This window comes from Serinus canaria, chromosome 13 (genome assembly GCF_022539315.1).
Source record: "Serinus canaria isolate serCan28SL12 chromosome 13, serCan2020, whole genome shotgun sequence".
Taxonomy (NCBI): Eukaryota; Metazoa; Chordata; class Aves; order Passeriformes; family Fringillidae; genus Serinus; species Serinus canaria.
Window position 1 is genome coordinate 11,233,079 of NC_066327.1, and position 20,291 is coordinate 11,253,369.

At 47.4% G+C, this 20,291-nt stretch overlaps 3 protein-coding genes across 17 annotated transcripts; 2 read left to right on the plus strand and 1 right to left on the minus strand.

Annotated features, from left to right (window-relative positions):
- Positions 1–771: 771 nt before the first annotated feature.
- On the minus strand, positions 772–16,529 carry HNRNPH1 (heterogeneous nuclear ribonucleoprotein H1). 15 transcript variants are annotated; one of them, XM_030229388.2, is made up of 16 exons: positions 16,400–16,529; positions 15,709–15,820; positions 9,789–9,848; positions 8,888–9,025; positions 7,936–8,091; positions 7,592–7,735; positions 5,953–6,091; positions 4,776–4,954; positions 4,470–4,541; positions 4,258–4,391; positions 3,957–4,092; positions 3,713–3,796; positions 3,552–3,602; positions 3,140–3,223; positions 2,453–2,545; positions 772–1,881 (listed from the first exon to the last, which is right to left on the minus strand). In XM_030229388.2, the coding sequence occupies exons 2-16, from the start codon at positions 15,755–15,757 to the stop codon at positions 1,757–1,759; spliced, it is 1,644 nt and encodes a 547-aa protein (XP_030085248.1). In that variant the 5' UTR covers positions 15,758–15,820; positions 16,400–16,529; the 3' UTR covers positions 772–1,756. The 15 variants fall into 15 exon arrangements, with proteins under 15 accessions (XP_030085248.1, XP_030085249.1, XP_030085250.1 ...); XM_030229389.2 differs by having other exon boundaries at positions 16,390–16,404; XM_030229390.2 differs by lacking the exon at positions 16,400–16,529 and adding an exon at positions 16,245–16,379.
- LOC103817288 (deoxycytidine kinase 2) lies at positions 9,882–15,144 on the plus strand. The gene is made up of 7 exons (XM_009091423.4): positions 9,882–10,718; positions 11,349–11,464; positions 11,839–12,032; positions 12,251–12,398; positions 12,622–12,737; positions 14,075–14,174; positions 14,849–15,144. The coding sequence occupies exons 1-7, from the start codon at positions 10,337–10,339 to the stop codon at positions 14,885–14,887; spliced, it is 1,095 nt and encodes a 364-aa protein (XP_009089671.2). The 5' UTR covers positions 9,882–10,336; the 3' UTR covers positions 14,888–15,144.
- LOC108962263 (transcription initiation factor TFIID subunit 4-like) lies at positions 16,320–19,112 on the plus strand. Its single transcript, XM_050979865.1, has 3 exons — positions 16,320–16,871; positions 17,757–17,878; positions 18,829–19,112. The coding sequence occupies exons 1-3, from the start codon at positions 16,320–16,322 to the stop codon at positions 18,839–18,841; spliced, it is 687 nt and encodes a 228-aa protein (XP_050835822.1). The 3' UTR covers positions 18,842–19,112.
- Positions 19,113–20,291: the final 1,179 nt, after the last annotated feature.

The following is a 20,291-nucleotide window of genomic DNA, read 5'->3' on the forward strand; positions in this document are numbered from 1 at the left end:
TTGGGGATATCTGACCAACACTGTGGTAGTCCCTGGAAGGTGCCGGATGAAGCCACTGCTCTGCTCTGCAGCTGGAACTGCTTTGACCCTTTTCCAGGAAAAAAAAGTTCAGCGGCTCCAGTGGCTCACTGTGTCCACCCCTGGGACAGAGGGGAGCAGCTGCTGCTCCAGCCCCAGGGGACCCTGGTCCCTGTTCTGCCAGGCCTGGGCTTGGCTGTATCAGGGATCCCAAAGGAGTTTGTGTTCCTATGCCAGTGCACAGAGCTGTCACCACACCAGCAGCACAGTGAAGGCAGCCCTGCCCCCAAGCAGCACCCAACACCACCCGCCTGTGCCCCAGGTTTCACAGCAGCTCTTTAACCAACTGAGCTTCTCCCAGAGGCTCCATGTGGAACAGTGCAAACCCAGGGGTGATCCCCTCTGCCCCAGCTCTGACAGAGGCACAGCAGGGCCAGATGTCCATTGAGCTGGGCTCAGTCAGCAAGCCCCAGGACGCAGGTTGTTTTCATGGCAGACAGCCATTGCCAAATTACCCAGTGCTCACAATTCCACCCTTACAGCTCCTCTGCTACAGAACAGGAGGACACTTTCATCACTGTAGGAAGGACCTCAGGTTCTTAAACCCTTCAGGACAAACAGTTCCTTGCCACGGGCAACCAAAATACTATGGGCACTGACTGCACAGAAGCAGATTCCGTAATATTTCAGGGGAAGTGCAGTGCTCAAAAAGCTGTAACAATGTTGCTTACAAAATCACATCTTTAAGCAGGATCTTTGACAAATTACATTTATTGAAACATAGTTGCAGTAAGCGGCCCAGTTCACGGATGCCTACAGGAAAGTACAGAACCAACTCTCAGCCCCGCCAGCAGTTTTAGGGCATAGGCCCCCTGCTCAGGGCACAGCCCTGAAGTGCTTTGAACCAACGCCCACAGGGGTGGTTGCCTTGGCTCCCCCCCACCCCAGTCATTACTGTAACACGCTATGGGTCAGGGCTCTGTCAGGAGTCACTGTGTGGCAGCTGCAGGGCAAGGGCACGACAGTCAGAGGACATGGGTGTAAGTGTGGTTACAAGAAGCTGGAGGTCAAGAAGGAGTGAGTTCCAGTTTTTAAAAGGAAGATTTATTTAACAAGTTTCACTTAGCGCAATACACCTAAAAAGGAAATCACAATACAATGAAAGATTAAATCAAGGCCTCAGAATTTTATACGAACACCAAGACCAAAATCCTAAAGTAGCCGTATTGCGTCTCAACATGTTTCCCCCATTAACTTAAAAAAAAAAAAGCTTTAACATGCCTTACAGGATATTAAAAGAAATAAACTAGAACTAACATGCCAAATGTTCACTTTGATTTTCAGACACAGCTCCTATATTGGTTCTTTACAAAAAAGCATGTCTCTTTCAACATGTATTCAAAACAGTGTTGGATGTAATATGGTATAAGAGCAACATTTAACATAATTCAAACAGCTTTAACCTAAATACGCTTACTGCTTAAATACACTCCTACAACAAAACTAACTTGAGAAACGCTCCAAATTGTTTAACAGTTATAGTCTTTACTTGGTTATTACATCCTAGATGAATGTTCATTTCTGTATGTTCAAAAATACTGAACCTGAAAGGTTTTAAAACAATCCTGAATTCACTTACAGTAAAGCATAAATCACAAGCTCGTATTGCAAAACTGTTAAACTTAGTTTTTTGTTTTTTTGTTTTTTAAAAAAGATGTGACCAAAAGTCAGCGATTGGTTACATTCCCCAGCCACCACTCATGTTGGACATGTTGGACATGCCGCCCATGCCGTTCACTCCCATGGATGCGCGGTTCCCACTGCTGTAGTAGCTGCTGTTCATGGCGCCCTGGCTCCCGGGGTCTGAGGGGGAAACCGACAGCAGGTTCACAGCTGCCTCAGGCCGACTCGAAGCATCCTTGCCCCAACGCCTGTCCTTGCTGGGCCACCTCGTAAATACCGTCTACCGTGCCCAACGCTGCAAAGTGTCAGTTTACAGCTCCGTACCCAAAGCCAGTTATCGGATGTTCAATGACAGCACGAGCTCTGCATCACCCCCTTCCCAAGCCAGAGCTTTACCACTGCTCTGGGGGAACAGGGAGGACCCAGCCTCCCATGACCCCCTCCCCCATTTGTACTGTGCTTAAACAAAGCTGGTCTCCAGCTTCTGGGTTAAGAAAAGTGATCAGAGCAATGCAAGTCTGAGACTGGCATTTCCTGCCCCTTCCAGAATAATTTTCCACATTTCCCCCCCGTCAACTCCCCATTGCAGCTTTGAATCGATCCCCCCCCTTCCCCAAATTCACAGTAGCCACAACCTTTAACTTTCAGAGCCTGTGCTGCCCAGGTTATAACAAACCCTTTAATACCAGTGAAGGGCATGTTAAGCCAGCTGCACCTGGCCCAATGGAAACCAGCAAAGAAATGCTCTTACCATAGCCACTCATGCTGCTTTGACCTCCATATCCTCCTCCATAACCCCCACTCAGCTGCTGGTTGCCTGGAGCACCATAACTGGACTGGCTCCCTTTTAAGTTAACAGTAAAAACATTAAGAACTTGCCGGTCAAGATCTGCTCATCATCAACAAACCCAGCCCTCACCCAACCAACAGCCCCTGCACTCTGGCACTACCTTGCTCACACCAAGGGAAGTTTAACATGCTCAAGGAAAGTGATGGGGTTTCTAAAGACATCCCTGCAATCAAGCAGCAACAAGAACTTTAGAAGTTACTTTTACAATTTCTGTGGACTATACTAAACAGGCTCAATCTGCACTGTAACACACCCCAAAAAACTTAAGCTTGGCTTTAAGGGACCTCACACTGAGTGCTGCCCTTTCAGAAGCACAGAAGCTCATTAACTGGAGTCACTCATGTGTACACGGTCCTGACAGACTTATTCCTGCCCCAGGACTGTGCATCATATCACAGCAGTGCTGTGGCTCAGGCACAGATACACACAGAACTGCTCTTCACCTCATCACTTGCCTACACTCCTTTCTGTAGTTTAAGTATCTGCATTAGAACTATGAACATTTTGTAACCAAACACAGCAGCAGTGTATCCATCCCCCCACCCCAGCACCCTCGAGAGAAAGGAGCCCCCCGGAAACCAACCCCACCTTCATCTCCGAAACCAGCCCAGCTGGGTGTCAGGAGGGTATCTGTCTTAGAGGCATAACAGCAACAGGCATTTAAGACTTGTGCTGCAAACACACATTTTAGATTTTTAAACAATTTTGGGGTTTGCCAGAGCAATTCAGACAATTTCTCCCAATTCCAAGTATCTCTCTCACCACCAAGACTCAGCTTGAATGGCAGGTCACATGCCACAGATACATCCTCCATCACCAAACCATGTTCTGGTATCCCCCATGGGGAAGGGGAAGGAGAATCAAAAGGACAGGCATCTCCCAGATTTTGCACTACCACACTTCCAAAGAAGCCACTCATCCCACCAGGCACACCACACTCAGCACCACAAGCTTATTCAACCTATTAAAGCTCAAATGTATTCCCAAAAGGATTATATACCTGGCAATGTGCTAGTGTTCCAATCTTGGACTACCCCTTCCGACTCCTTGACTGTGTGATTAAGACAGAATGTTGAATTTCAGTTTTGATGCCAGGCACACAATAAAGCAGGAGCTGTACAAAACGAGCCAGCTTCCAAGTGCAGTGAGACCGTTACATACCCATTGCTCCCATCATCTGACTGCCATAGGCACCACCAGTTCCTCCTGCTGTAGAATTCAGGAAGAGTTCTACATATCTGTGTTCTGCAAGAAAAAGGTTTTCCCATGAGAGCGTTTCACACTAAACCCATGCAGCTTGTCTCACCACAAGTGAAGCTGCAGTGAAATCTCTGGCATTCCAGTTGCAGCAGATGCACTACACCGCAGTGCTGGCAGCTCCCTAAAGCCACCTCTTCAGACTTACGCATATTTGCTTTGTCTTTGGACATAGCAGCCACTGCATCCTCATGAGTAGCAAATTCAACGTCTGCCTCTCCGGTTACTCTGCCATCTGGTCCAATTTCAATGTGTACTCTTACAGGATTCAGAGGTGAGAAGAACTACACATGGAACAGTCACACAGATTAAAACGCACCAATGCAACAGTCTGGGTTTACAACAAGCCATTTTCTCCAAAGGAACACTGCAGCTGCAGTGCAGCTGGTACGTCCCCACAAGGACCCCGACCCAAAGCCATGCACTGGGGAGCAGCGTGTGGCACTCACGTTGTAGATGTCATTCTCCGTGGCTCTGTAGGGCAGACCTCGCATGTGGACGCAGTGGCCGGTCGTGCTCTGGAAGGTGGACGATCCGTCGCCGTACCTGTGGTCCGACATCCCTGCGGAGAAAAGAGTCCATTCTAGGTCTTTCAGATGTATTTTAGTTTCTTTTGGGACATGTCGTAAGTTCAGTTACTGTTCCTATTAGAGATCCTTACCTCTTCCAAATCTATCAGAACCAAACCCATATCCATCATTATACCCATTGTAGTCATCATAACCTCCATAACCTAGAAACAGATTGGACATGTTCATTTCAACTACACAAAGTTTCAAATAAACTTTCATTTCGACTACAGAAAGATCCAAATACACAGTACACACTGCAAACAACGACTACTACAACATTCCATTTCTTCTACAAGAATTAAGGCCAAGGACACATACAAAGCTGGGGAGACACTACCAGGTCCAAGAGTCGCTGCTTTTCAAACAAGCAGCTCCCTGGGTCCCTGGGCACTTACCTCCTCCGTAGGCTCCACGCCTCATTCTCTCCAAGCTACTTCCTCTACCCAGACTGTTGTATCCGCGCGTCAGGCCGGGCCTGTCGTACGGACCAGGTCTCTGCATGGCCAACAGCTTGCGGGGAGGGTCGTAGTGAGTGCGCACCTCTGCTCGGCTACTCTTGAAGATCTCAATGTACCTACGAGTGTTTGCACAGGGAGAAGTCAGTCTTTGATTCCTTCCACAAACACCTCACAACTTCACATTACAACAAGCCATTTAGTCATAGCCTTGACACTGGCAGTAATTTTAAGCCAGGTTTCTTTACATTATGTAGGCAATGACTTTCTATTATTAGCACTACATTACATTTAAATCAGTGTATTTTCAAGAAATTAAAATTACTGAAGGGTTTATGCGCTCCTCATACTTTGCAGTATCCCAGCCTTAAGGGTGGGGGAGCAATACTGATTCCCCACCCACCTCCCCCCAGTTTAAAATGTTAGTCAAACAATGTAGGAGGGACCAGTGTCCACTCAACTCAGCACTGTTGCTCAAGGCAACAGAAACAGAGGGTTAAAAACCCGATCTCCACCGAGAGTTTAACCCATCAGAATGCCACAAAAAGCTCTGCATGTACTATTGAACCCAGCCTATGCTTCAGTGATTCAGCGTAGGCAAAAGGTGCATGCTTCAATGAAAAATAGTCACAAGTAAAATTGAATAAAAACCCTTTGTGACAATTTCTTGAAAGCTATGCTTATTACACTGAAGATTAATACAAGTAAGTAAATTTGTTACATTTCAACTTATAAAACAAGTTTAGAAAGTATCACATTTTCTTATGGTAGTAAGAATACTGTGCATGTCTTTAGAGCTAAAGGCAGAATTGGTGCTATTTGAGAAGTTAAAGCCATAGTCTCTCAACTTTGTCATTTCCAAGCTATAGTTTTGAATGTCTGTCATTATTTATTTTATAAAGCACATTTTAGTTTAGCCCAATTTTATCTTGTATTTTTGGGTAGATCTAAACAGTCTGTGCCACACACACTGTAGCAATCAATACCTTTACTCATCATCAAGTTAGAGACCACAATACTATTTTGATTTGGGTGTTAACACTTTCAGAAGAGAGAATATGGATTTAATTGTTTACCATAAGAAAAGTGACAGAGCCAACCAACCATCCATCCCCACCTGTGCCCTATTCTTTCCTTGTGTTTCTTTAGAGCCTTTTCAGCTATTTCCTGTGAAGCAAACTGCACGAAGGCCTCCCCCGTACTCCTCCCCTGGAAGTCCACCGGCAATGTTATCCCATTTGGCACGATTTCCAACCCTTCAACCCAAGGACAAATAACCCCAGTAGGGGGGCAATATTAACATCACAAGCCCAGTCATGAGTTTTTTCTTATAGCTTTAAAAACACCAGAATTTAAACACTTTTAAGAGAATGGTATGTTGATTCTAGAACACCAGAATAAAAAAGGCACTTTAACAAAGAGCTCCACGATCACATACCATTCAGTTCAGGTTCTTAACCCACCCTGCAGAGCTCAGAAATGCTCTGAGGGTCAGGGACAGCCCCTCAGAGAAGGCATCTAATGCAGGGTGCGTTAAGAACTTCACACATCATTACAAACCTCGTCAATTCTGTGAAAGTATTTAAGACGAACTTTTTAAGAGAACTTAAATTCAAACACAGCAAGTTAAACAGCTTTATATAGAACAAGTAATTTTACTAGAAGTCATGTAAAATAATTAGTCTTATGCAAACATCAAGTTTCAGCAATTTTTTATCTTTAGGAGTGGCTTAACTAAGAAAAAAATCATGAAGTAATTTTTAAGTATTAGTTCCTGAACAGAAGAGACACATTTTGTATATTAAGCACATAAACAACTTTTAAAGCTTGAATTATTTCACCATGTAAGAAAAAAACAGCTTAAAATGCACATGCTTAGAAATTGCTCTTGTTCATATCACCAATTCAGAAAACAAACAAAAAAAATAAAACAAGTTCTGAGACTCTAAAACTGGATATGCTTCTACTGTATTTTAAACCAAAACATCAAGCTTCATCATCTTGTAATAGCAAAACATTTAGAAATCTAGTATTTTGAAAATAATAACAAATGAAATCCTAAACAATCAACAGATTCTATTCTTAGACATTTTAATAGTCTAATTCCAGTTTGTAAACATAAAACAGCTGCAAAAAAAGTAAAAATTAGTCAAAACAAGGCATTATCTCTTCATCCATACAAACTTTGAGCTAGGCAACATCAAGGGTCTGGTGGGTTTTTTATCCCCATAGGAAGAAAAAGGGGCAAATCAGTAGATCTGTATTTGGGTAGAGTTCAGCAGGTTTTCTCTGCGTTTCATTCAATACTAGCTCTATGTTGGGAAGAGGTTATGGGTCCTTACTGAGAACCTGCTCCTCACAGAGCCCAGTGGTGAGTGTGTTCTACATCCTTCACTGACCAGGGCCAATCATCCAAGGCCAGGGGTGGAAGTAGCCTCCCACATGAACTGTTCAGCTTTACTTGGAAAGCAAGACATTTTTCTATAATCCTTTATTGGAACAGCACGTCCCACCAAGTATAAATTCAAGCACCTTTTTGACATTCCCTTAATTATTTAATTTATCAAGTATTTTAGGAAGTGATCCAAAGGATTCTTCATGCCCAGAGAACTAGTGAAGAATGGCTTTATTTACTTTTAATACCCATCATAATACTGTTGGATGTACTACTGGGCAATCCATATGCCTGTTTGGTTTGTTGGGGTATTTTTAGCATAAACCAATAGTGCTATAGCTACTACTTTTATCCCACATACCTGAAAAAAACTGTACAATTTCTTCTTTACTACAGCCAAATGGGAGTCCTCTAAGACGTACAAAACCATCATTAGCTGTATCAGGGCTGTTGGGACCAGTATGCTTCAGAACCCAATCCATTTCAACGTTGTTTGACTTGAAAACTGTAAAAGGCACTTAGAATTAATGCATTCTGGAGTAAGGAAGAGTTTTTAAAGTCATTTGCCTTGAAACTAGTCAACTTATGATATGCAAGTCCATTTGTCCTTTCACATGCATTTTAAAGAGACAAAAAAAGCAATTAACCAAAAACCCATCAAGCACAAACACAGTGCAGTCAGTTACTAGACCAACTGAGTCAAACCTTCAACGTATCTGTGTCCCATTGTTTCTCTGTCTTTTTTCAGGGCCAATTTCACATCCTCCTCGGACTCAAGTTCAGCAAATGCTTCTCCACTTGGTCTGCCCTCCCTGGTGTAGATGAAACGGATACCCAAAGCCCCATTCAGAATTTTGCAATCTGAAAATTAAACAGAAAGGTCAGAATTACATTAATTATTACAGGAATAGTGTTACTTTGAAAGTTTCAGAGAGCCTAAACCCAAAAATGTATTGAGTATCAATTATATCATAACAACAAAACCAGCATCATTGCCGTTGCAATGCAACTTTAAAATGACCAGTTAACTAAGACACTAATAAAGTTCCCATTCTAGTCAAACCTACAGATAAAGGATAATTGCAAATTAGCTATTTCCAAAGCTTTTCTGCCTCAAGTTGAACATACTATCTGCTTTTGATCTTAACTCTTATTAGCGTGAAATAAGGAATAGTAACAATCACTGTAAGTGTAATAAACTAAATCAGAAAAAATTCAAATACATGAAATTCCAGAAGCAGTTTTAAAAGGTCCAGTCACTGCAGAAAGCATGTATTTATCACCTCTATTAATTACTGCAAAATGCTAATAATCTGGGGAAGGATACAAGAACTAAACTGATTTAGCTTTAAAATTCTTGCTTCAGGTTGAACTGTCTTTAAAATTGAACCTTCTGTCTCCTGGTTATTCAAGCAGAAAAGTCAGTTGTGGCTATCCCGGCAACTCAGACTAAGTCCCTTTGTACTGAGTTCCTCCTAGCATGAACATGGTTTTGCATCCCAGGCTCTCGCTTAAGCACTTGTTCCACTACAAACTGCACTGGCTACTGAATGCCTCCTGCACTCCCACTGCCACAGTGTCCCTGGGAGGGACCCAAAATTGACAGCAGAGCCCGACCCCTCTCCCACACCTCTTATTCCCCCACAGCCCTACTTACCGGAGAAGAACCTCTGCACCTCCTCGGTGGAGCAAGACCAAGGCAGCCCCCGGACTTTCACCACGTATCCCTCACTGCTCTCTGTGTTTAGCATCACGTTGGGGGTGAGGCTCTGCTCTGTCTCTGCTTCTGTGGTTGCTGGAAAGACCAGAACAGGCCCTTTGAGATGCTGCCCAGCACGGCCGCCACCCGCACCCCCTCAGAGCGCCCGGCGGCCCCCCTGGCCTGTGCCCCGGCCCTCCCTGATCTTTCTCTGCCTCGACCGCTGCCGCCTCACACACACGGCGCCGCTCCCGCCCCCGGCCCGCGCCCTGCCCCTTCCCCGCACGCACACATGGTGGGGCTCCGCGCTGGTTCTAGGGCTCCGAGCCTGATCCACTGTCCGGAGAGCGCCTAGTCCCGGTCAGGCGGCAGCGAGCGGGCGAGCCTGTAGCGAGAGCGCGCTAGGAAATGGCGGCGGGTGCTCCCGCTTCCGCTGGGCCGGGCCTTCCTCCGCACAAAGAGCGCGGTCCCAGACGGCGCCCTGGCGGGCCCGCGGCCCCTGGCGATGGCGCAACGCCCGCGGCCGGTTCGCAGGGAGGGCCGTGTGACGAGAGGGCACCGAGCACCGCGAGCCTCCACCGAGCACGGGACCGGCCGCGGCGTGGCCGGGGTGGGTGCGGGGCGCATGTGCTCCGGTGGGGCCCGGCCCCACCCCCGAGACCCGCGCGCCGCCTGTGCGCACGCGCCGCCCGCCCGCCGCGCCGAACAAAGCCCCGGCCCCGCGCGCCCTGGGCGCCGCTCGCCGCACTGCGCGTGCCCCGCGCGCTGCCGCCCCCGCCCCGGCCCGTCGCGACTCCCGCGTGGCGCGGACAGCGGAGCGCTCTGGCTGCGCACACCGTGTGTGCGAACTAGCACTTACCAGCTTCAAAGGCTGACGCTACCCCACGTGAAACAATCTGCTCGCTTCGGTCACTGAAGCCTGGTGTGTTTGGAGGAGATGGGGAAAGAAGAGACAATGGGTCATAATTATCATAAAAGAACGGAAAAGTTAATTCCCTCCCATTTCCTCCAAACACACCAGACCTAGCTAGATTTCACCTTGTTATTACCGAGGAGGAAGGAGGAAATCGGAATAACTCATCATTTAAGAATCCTCCATCCTCTTTCCCCTTGGATAACCAGCTCATGTTTCAACTTGTCTGCACAGTTGACAGAGGACCTATGCCTAAATTCCTGGAGCCATAAAATAGGTATTTGGAGCCCAGAGGCTGCTCTGAGTAGTCTCCGGATGAACACCATTCATCCACGAGTGTTTCTTCTCCAGTCAGTATCAAAATAGACTATAAGCCTACCTTGCCTCATCCCTCATTACATGTTCGGACTACTAACAACCACCCCACCCCCGCAGCTGAAAGCTTTTTTACTTTTTAAGTGCATGCTCAAGTTTACGTAAGTAAATCAAACAACATGGCGAACTTGTTTACAGAAATGCAAATTAGATCAGTTAAGTGGAACCGTGCTACAGCCACTTCCTGGACAAAGCTCTCTTCTCCATTTCACTTGTCGAACGCCCATTTTGTAACACCGCGGCGGCGGGAGCCGGGCAGGAGCGGCGGGGGAGGGGGCAGCGCCTCCGCCTCTTCCCGGGGAGGACGGGCGGGAAGCAGCCATCCCGCCCACCCGCCTGGCGGGACGCTTAAAGTGCGCTGGAGCAGACGGGAACCCCTTGAGTTCCCGCTCGGCACCGCCATGTCTACCCCCGCCAAGCGACACTGCCAGAGCCCCGCCGGCTCCCTCGAATCCAGCTTCCAGAAGCGCCTCAGGAAGATTTCCATCGAGGGGAACATCGGTGAGCTCGGCGGAGAGGGTGCGGGAGGAGGCTCAGGGTGGTAGGGGAGTCTGGGGGAAGGTGGGGGTTGTCAGGCCGGGAGCACCCCAGGGGGCTGGGATGACTGAGAAGACAGAGAGAGGGACGGCAGCGGCGCTTGTCCCCCCGGCTCTGCGGGCGGGGGGTGATGGTGGGGGGAGCGGCTGTGCAGGGAGAGCCTCACCGGGACATGAACCCGGAGCGAGGCTGGGGCGGATGGGGAGCTCCCCGAGCAGGGTGCCCGCCAGTGACACCGAGGCGCAGGGCGGGCTCGGGAGCACAAACCCCGGTGCCCCCCCCACCCCGGCCCTGCAGCACTCGTTCGCTCCCGCCCGCGCCAAGTCCCAGCGCCTGCGCGGCCGCTCCCTCGCTCTCCCCCCTAAGCTCCGCCCGCCACGGCAGCTCTAAAATGTCGGCTGCTGCTCGGCCGCCCTTATCGCCCGCCCGGCCAGGCGCGGCCCCTCTGGCGAGAAAGATTAGCGCAGCTTACTCCACGGCGAACACGGCCGGCCCCGCGCCCGAACAGACACTAACAACCCTCAAACTGCCCCCTGTCCGTCAGCAGCACCGGAGCTATCAACCCCCTTTGTGAACTGCTCTAATTTTCCGCAGCTGCGGGGAAGTCAACGTTTGTCAGGCTGCTGGAGAAACACAGCGATGAGTGGGAGATCATCCCCGAGCCCATCGCTAAGTGGTGCAACATCCAGACAGCCGAGGATGAATATAAGGTAGGTGCGCTGGATTTGGGCCGGAAGAAACTGCAGGGAGTTCCACAGCCAGGGAGTTATGCCAAAATCCAGCTATACTTAGTCGGCAGCAGCCAGAGTCATCTCCACTATCATACCACAGTTGGTCAGGCACTCAAATTGTAAAGGCAAGATACTACTGATTGTATATTCCAAATCACATCCCCTACTCCACGGGAATCACACTAAAATCTGGAACTCAAACAAACTGCTTAAAGAAGAAGAGTCTCTTAGGTCCTATGCCTAAGAATTTTCTTAGTAATAAAAAGAAAGCCATGAATTCTTTCTTAAACATATCAGAATTCTGGATTGAGAAAAGCAGTATATTCATACAACTTTCTTATCTTGCCTTTTAGGAACTTTCAACATCTCAGAAGAGCGGAGGAAACTTACTTCAAATGCTGTATGACAAACCCACAAGATGGGCTTACACATTTCAGACTTATGCCTGCCTAAGCCGAGTAAAAGCACAATTAAAACCTCTCTCAGCCAAGCTGTACGAAGCAGAACATCCAGTGCAATTTTTTGAAAGATCTGTGTACAGTGACAGGTAATTACTCTCCCTGCATGGCAAGAACTCACAATAACAATTTCCAGATCTTTAAAGACACGGAGCTGAGGAAACACTTTATATTTAAACTAATACCTGCAAGGGAGCAGGCTTGATTAAGGCATTTTTTTCAATACCATCATTCTGTTCTGATGATTAAGTGTTTTGGTAGTTCACTTTTGTCATTCCTGGCACAAAACTGATGTCTTTCATTGCAGATACGTGTTTGCTTCTAACCTGTTTGAGTCTGGAAGTATTAATGAAACAGAGTGGTCTATTTATCAGGACTGGCACACATGGCTTTTGAATCAGTTTCAATCAGATATAGAACTGGACGGCATGATCTATCTCAGAACCACACCTCAGGTATGCTCACTAAAAATGGAGGTTTCTCAGTTCCAGTTTCATCTTCCAGAGCCTTAAGAGGATACAAAAAAGTTTCTCTAGATTTAACTCTTATGTTCAGCCAGCCATCTAAAATTAATGCTCACTAATATTAGTCCTTCCTAAAGTTAAGGCCCACTTGATCCGTTTAGCTGATTTAACCTACAACACATGATTAATGACTAGGTTTATATTTTTTTCCCAGAAATGCATGGAAAGGCTACAGCTGAGGGGAAGAAAAGAGGAGCAAGGAATTGAGCTTGAGTATTTGGAAAACCTCCACTATAAACATGAAACCTGGCTTCATGAAAGGACTATGAGGTAGGAACCCATTTTCTGTAGCAAGTTTCAACTTGCAGGCAAGGCTTTTTCCTACATTAAAGCCTTAGTTTTGTCGAGTTTAGTGCAAGTCGAGTTTCACTCAGGCAGTTGGTTACACTCCTATTTATTCCCACTTCAGGTTTCAAGAGATGGAATTTTATCTAACTTGAAACCTTTGTTAAGCATTAGCTTCAAGTAGAAAGCTCCAGCAAGGATATGGATTTTGCTGATTGGAAGGACTCAGGAACAAGACACTTAAAATGGTGGTCAGAGGCCAATCACATACATTTCTCACCATGCAGTTTCTGTGGCAATGTAAGGAGCAAACAAGGCCCCAACTACCTTTAAACTAGCAGGACTGCATTTCAACAAAGTTTAAATATTAATCCTAACTTAAATTTAAATAGACAGAAAGGCTTTTGGCAGACCTGTTACACACAAGAAACCTAACTAGCAACTGAGTGATCTCTGTACACCTTCCCTTAAGCTCGTTAAGGAAGAGCTTGACTCTTACTGGCTTTCCCATCTTAAGAATTCGAACATGAAAACAGACCAGATTTTCCCCTAGAGGACTCCAGAATATTCTACTGAAGAGGAAGCACTACAATTCCAGGAAAAGTACATTATCAGTTTGATCTACTTGCTGAAGTTTCACATAGGATGACCCAAATGCTTAGGAGACAGAAGGCAGTGCATAGTGTGGAATTTTGGGAATGTTTACGTTGTATACTCATTCCAAACTCAGTAAGGAAGCACTTCCTTTGTTTGGAAGTGAAGTGTGCAAGCATAACTTAGAATGTTGTTCAGCACACGTACTGTGTTTTAGAAATGCCTTCCACACTCAGAAAGACTAACTACTGCTCCCATCTGTTCCTAAACTGAAGCCAAAATGATCTTGCTTATGTCCAAGACGTTATAAATACCAGTCATATAACCTGTTAAAGAGGTCATCCTTATAAAAGGAAGCTTTAAAATTGCATCTTGTTAAGTGAATTAAGTAGGGGAGACACAGGGCAAGAGAGATTTTGAAAAAATTACTCCATCTTACAATTACAAAATCAGTTCCTGGTCATTGATTCCATTACAAGAATGAAAGAAAGGAAATTAAGGTTAAACTATCCCCCCCACACACACTTGTACACTGCAGATAGATACTAAAAGTCCAGATTTGTGAAATATATGAAGATCAATTAAGGACAAAATTGGCATGGGCTTTATATATAAGTTATGAGCATCAGCTTTAACATTTCAGGTGCATTTGGTAATCAAGCGCAGGGGTCTTGAATGCACAGTACTTTGTGTAGATTTTACTCAAACTGTGTTCTTCCATTTAACAGAGTTGATTTTGAGAACATTAAGGAGATTCCTATTCTAGTTTTGGATGTTAATGAAGATTTTAAGAACGATAAAATTAAACAAGAGTACCTGATTGATAAAGTAAGTATGAAGTACTGGGGGGGGTTGTATCTGCTCTTCTCCTGAAGTTATCATGCACAAAGTGACACTTTGAGAGTGGGGAGGGAGAGTAAACAACCATTCGAGGAGACAAGGTGGGAATAAAGAGCCAAAATGGTGTTTACTAGTTCTTACGAAAGGAAAGACTTGGGAAGTAAATGCCAAAAGAAATTCTGGTGGAGTTGTTCGGCTAGTCCACAGGGAAAAAAAAACCCTCCACCTCATACTTAAAAGCATGAGGAAGTGCTCTCCCAGCAAACCCTATAAACCATTTTCTTCATCTTGTTCTGGGTCATCAATTTGAGATTACTGAAGAATGACTCTTTCAAGACAAGACTAATTAATCTCAACTTAACAGCTCAAAATAAACTGGGAAGAGGAGCCCAATGATGAATTGTGGAAGTATTTGTCATTACATCCTCATGGAAAACAGCAATTAATAGCTTAATTTTGAGCAGACACTCAGACATGCCATGTACCTTGCCCCTCTGAAAGGCCACACGTATTTCAGCTCATGAATTAAATACACGGGCAAAACATCACTGGAAAAATCATAGTAACAGATTGTTTCTTCCCAAATAAGTGGAAAAGCCTGCTACTTTAGCTTTTGATGTACCAAATAATACATATGTATTTTTTGTTTGTTTTTTTGATAGGTCAAGTCATTCCTGACTTCTTTAGAAGACGAAAATTAATTCAAGTAACAAGTCCCTGAAGTTCACTCAATCTGTGTGTTCAAAATTTTGCTTTAAACAAATGCATTACCTGTATCGCTGATTTTAAAGCAAGCCTGAAATGTAATAACATGATTTGGGGTTTATTTTTACCCTTGTCTAAGCAGTGTGGGTTTTGCTAGGCCTTTTTGTATAGCTAAAAAGAACAAATATGGGGTGGTTTGATAGTGGGTTTTTTTCTGTATATTCTCTGCTGTTTAATAAAGATTTGAAAGTCATATTGCCTCTCGAGTGTCTGTCCCCACGGGAGAGCTCAGCGAGAGGCCGACACCCAGTAAACAGATAGCAGGCGCTGAGCAGGGCTGTTTTGCAATAACTGGCACGGGTTCACCATTTTAAGACGAGACTGTTATGGCGTCCAGAAACCTTTACTTTCAACTTCTGCTTTACTGAGTGGCCGTTTCCACCGGATTTACGCTACTTAAAGCTGGACGTTAGACCTGTAATAAACTGTAATTTACGCTTATCTCGTTTGCGATCTCACGCCCAGCCCCCCAGCACGGGGAGGGACCCGCGGGCGCGGCAGCGGCGGTGGAGGCGGGACAGCGACCCCGAAGAGCCCCCGCGGCCCCGCCCGACACGACGCACGCGGCCGGGGGGGTTGAGCGGCGCACGCGGCCGGGCCCGTCCCCGCCGCCCCCCTCCCCTCCCCCGCGCCACCATGAGGCCTCCCCGGCACCGGGCCCGGGCGGGCGGCACCACGAGGGCCCGATCGCCCTTTCCCCAAACCTCCCCCGTTCCCTCCCGCCACCACCTCCCCGCCCGCCGTCGCCGGGCCTTACCCAAGCCGGGGATCTCGCCCTCGGTCTCCTCGGTGTGACAAGGGTCCATCTTGGCCGCGCCTTCCCCGCAGGGGCCGCAAGAAGAACAAAGCTGGGCGGGGGTGCTCAGGCGCTGCACGAACAGAAACAAAAGCTCAGCGGCGGCCGAAGGGGCGCTCGGAAATGCTGGATCGGGGCTCTGCGGGGGATTTCTCAGCAGTCCCGCGGGGATGGCTCGCGATACAGCCGCCGGTATTCCCGGTACCACCCGCTCACTCCGTCTGCGCAGCGCCCGTTCCGCGCCTATAAATGGCCGCCGGCCGCGCAGCGCCGCGCGCTGACGTCTCGCGCCGCCCGCCCCCGCCAGCCAATGGCCGCGTGACAAATTGAACGCAGCCAGTCACGTCCGGCCCCCCGCGCGCGCTAGAGGCGGGGGGGGGGGGGGAAGGGGGGGGAAATAATGGCGGGGGGAGCGCATGACCGCCCCAGGGGTCCCGCGAGCCCCTACGCCCCCCGCGCCCGCCGGGGGACCCGGGTTCGAGTCCCTAGGGACCCACGTTCGAGTTTCTGCCGCCGGCCTCGGGTCCGGTTCGAGTTCCGCCCCCGCCCGTCCTTCTCCCCGGTTTTAGAACATGGCGGCGGCCTTGTCCCTCCCCCCCACGCCCGCCCCGGCGCCCCCACTCGTCCCCGTTCCCCCGGCACCCCCGCTCACGGCGAGCTGCAGCCGCGGAGCTCCGGCGACGATCGACGGCTCCGCGCACTGCAGCACCGCCCGCCGCCGGTGTCAGCAGGGCTCGGCTCCGCCTCCCGCCGCGGCGGGGGCCGGGCACGGCGGGGCCTGCGCGGGCCTGGCCGGGCAGGCCTTGAGGGCTCCCCAGATCGGGGGCTGCCGTGTGGCAGCCCGGGCGTGGGGAGCGCCGCCCGAGCTGAGCAGCCCCGCTCAGGCACTGCTGGGGCTGTTTGGGTTTGGCGCAGGAGGTTCCTGGGCCGGAGCTGCCCCTGCAATCCCCGAGTGGGTGCTGGGAACTTCTCACATGCCCTCTGCGCTCTCAGACCGCGCTCTCCCGACCAGACCCACCGTCTCCACAAAAAATCGCGAGCTGAAGCAGTTTCAGGTTAAAATAGCTGCAAGGGAGGCTTGCTGTGGGATTGAACAGATAAGAAGTGACCTTAGGACTGTGGAGGTGTGGCATCGACTCCAAGCTTTGTTCCTGGCCGAGTTTAGTGAGTGTAAAGCAAATCCCTTTGCTAATCCCCGTTGAGGCCTTTGCGTTTCTAGCAGTGAGATAATGATAATTTTTGGCTTTTTATAGTGTGTATTAATGTTCATACACTGAGGTACGTTTACTATGTGTCATTTTATTAGTCCTGATTGGGATTTTTAGTCCCCATTACTGCATTTGAAAAAGAACAGAAAATGGGTTTTCTGTTGTTTATGCATCATGAGCCACGTGATTAAATGGCTTTAAAGAGAGCTGTAATGGCTCTTCTCTTGCTATCTAATTTACAGTGAGACATGAAGCCTGATTTGCCTAATATTTTCTTGATCTTATGTTTATTTAGTAAACGGAAATCTGATATAAGACCTATCTTTAGAGGTCTCTTAGGAAATAAAATCATCCTGTGTTCACACTGACAAGAAGTTCTACATATCCTTCCAGTGTTAGAAGAAAGGTCATATGACTTCTTTCTGCAAATATGTATCTGCTACCAATCTTAGACAAAAAAACTCAGCTTGCCTTTGATATAACCCGCAGTAAGTTTAGTACAGCCATTTCCAAGGGAAGAACGTGACTGTGAGCAGCAGGGGCAAGCAAAGACATAAACAGTTAAAAGAAGAGTTTTGGTTAGCTAATGTATATGCTGGTTTGAAAGACAAAAATAATTAACAATTCAAATGGAATTACTGCTAACAGAGCAGCCCTTTTCCTCAGAGGCCCAGGCTGGTTAGGTGCTTTTGTACATGGGGGCAGTCTCATGGAGTGTGAGCACTCACACAGAGAGAGATGGGAGATAAAAATCTTCCTGAAAACATTGGTACAGTTTCTTCCTTCCATGATTTCTTCTAGGACTCAGGCATCACATTTACCTGGCTTTTGTTTTATGGTATGAGCCTGACACCTGCACCTTCCCCTCCAACAGACCCAACTGAACCCCAGTGTGTCTGTCACAGCTCACGCTGCAGCTCTGGGTACGTTTTTTTCCTGAAAGGGTTTTGTTCTACTTCAGAAGTTCACTGTTCTGTTCCTGTGATGGGGAAAGGCACACCTGCTGCCCAGAGAGCAGGGGGGAGAAGCTGCTCTCATTTTCCCGTTTGCAGTCCCAGAAGGTTTTGCCCCATTCCAGTCAGCTGGGGGGGTGAGGGCTGTAATCCAAGCCGACCTCAGCCTGCTGGGTGTTTTAGTGCATCAGGTAGGAAATGGGCAAAGAAGTTAATGAAGGTCAGTGTTCTAGAGAAGTTGTTCTAGGTCAGTGAAGGCTGACCTAGAATAGAGACTAGAGAGAGTTAAAGAATAAAGTAGGTGTTTATTAGAAGGCCTCAATGGATTCAGCTTGGGCAGTACAAGAGCCAACCCAAGATGATCCCAAAATGGTCACAAAATGGATGACCAGTCACAGGGTCTCACGCTTTTACAAGTTCTGGAATATTGGAATTAATTGTCCAATTATATCTTTAGCCCATGCAGTCCCATCCTTCTTGTTTTTCTCTCTTCAGTGCACTGTTGTTTATGCTCTTGGGCCTGAGATTTGGATCATTTGTCCTTGGTCCCCAGCTAGAGAAGGAATTGTTTTGTCTACCTACTCTGTGAAGACAGCTTACTGTGTCCTAATATGAAGCTCAGAACTACACACTAAAGCAATATAGAATCTGAAAAATATAAAAGCTAAAACCTGAGGCATCTAGGTGGCCTCCAGAGTAGAAATCTGCCAGATAGTCACAGCCCCTGTGCAACATTCCAAATTCCCTACAGGTTCATGGAGAGGAGTCCCAGTCCAGTCTGCAGAGAGATACATAAAGCTGAGTACACATGTGGAGTGTTAAGCTGGACCGAAGTAAAGCTCTTGAAACCTGCTAGCTGCTCAAGAATTTTTTGTTTTATACCAGTCTCTCTTTGTTATCTTGCTTGCACTTCTTTCCAGGGTAAGAAAATAATGAAGATCTGCAGCTCTGGTTTGAGGGTTCAGAACTTAAATACCTGCTCTGAAGAGAGGACAGAACTCAGTCCATCATCACTGTATGTGCCTTCCCTTTCCTCCTTAGCTGTTACCCATTTCTTCTGCTGCTGCCATCACAGAGTCCATTTGTCATGTCTCAGCTACGTATGTTGCATATGCCTCATGTTTGCATATAAGCACCTATAATTCAGGATCTTATGGTTAATCTGCAAACCTGATTAACTCTCAGTAAACACTACTGCAGCTGTCTTGTTTTTCATGTGGGTTCTGAAAACAGGGAATACATGGAAGTCTTATACTACTGATGCTTTGTATGTTTCTCAGTGTGTGTGACCTCCAATCAAAAGCCCTACCATCCAATCATAACCTTTCTGTACTCCCCATGCCTTTTGAAACAGCCTCTAGTTGTGACACTGTGATAAATAGAAGCAAAACAATGCTATTAAAAATGCATGATGTGTATTCTGCCATATTAGATAACATGGCCACGTTCATTACCCACTAATGCTGCCAGTTCACAGCTTTGCCAGTGCAGTCTCCTTCCCATGTCTGATTTGGACAATTTAAGAGGATTTTTGGCTACACTTCACCTTTCTTCCTTTTCACCTTTGTTTTTTACCTTTATTCATTTCTCTGAAAATGGTGGTCTGCAGTATGGATTGGATGTAGCTCATGTTTCCCAGTTTTCCTAAGCTGTAATTCACTAAGAAGCCAAGCTGGAAAACAGTTGAGGAGGTTTATAAACACTGTTTTAGTGGAAAGCAGATACCCAAGTCCCTTGTTCTCTCTGGGACCTCTGCCACATTTTTAGAATCTGTCACACTTCCCTTTGTGCCATCAGCTTATCCACAGCTTGTGCTCACAATCCTTTGCCACTGTGAGAGTTAATAGTTCTGCTCTCTCGATGGCTGCACCCTTTCAAGGCTCAGAAAAGTTGACCAGCCTGGTTCTCTGTTTGTCAGTGGAACCCATGCCTTTTGCCATTTCAGTTTTGCAGCATTAGAATTATAGCAGTGGGCAGAACACCCGAATTTACTGCTGGAGCTGCCCCACTGTGAGTGCAGGGCCAGCCGGGGTGAGGTGTCTCCCACAGCGTGCTGCAGCTATCTGCCAGTTCTGCTGCCTGAGCTCTGTGGGCATGAGTCAGCTCTGGTCCAGGAGCCATCTGGCTGAGCAGCGCCGTGCTGAGCTCATCAGGCTGCTCCCGAGAAAGGTTTCTTCACTCAGGCAGAACGTTCGCAGCACCTTGGCACTTCATCGGTGTGCTGCCAGGAGAGAGGTGGAAAGTGGCCATTCACATACCTCCAAGGTCTGCATTTCTTCACACCCTTCCAAATGGAGAGCGAGCTGTAAAGCTGTGGATACTGGACAGAGGGGTGGCTCAGTCCAATTTGGGAGAGTGTGCTGTGGTACTGTATCAGGGCAGA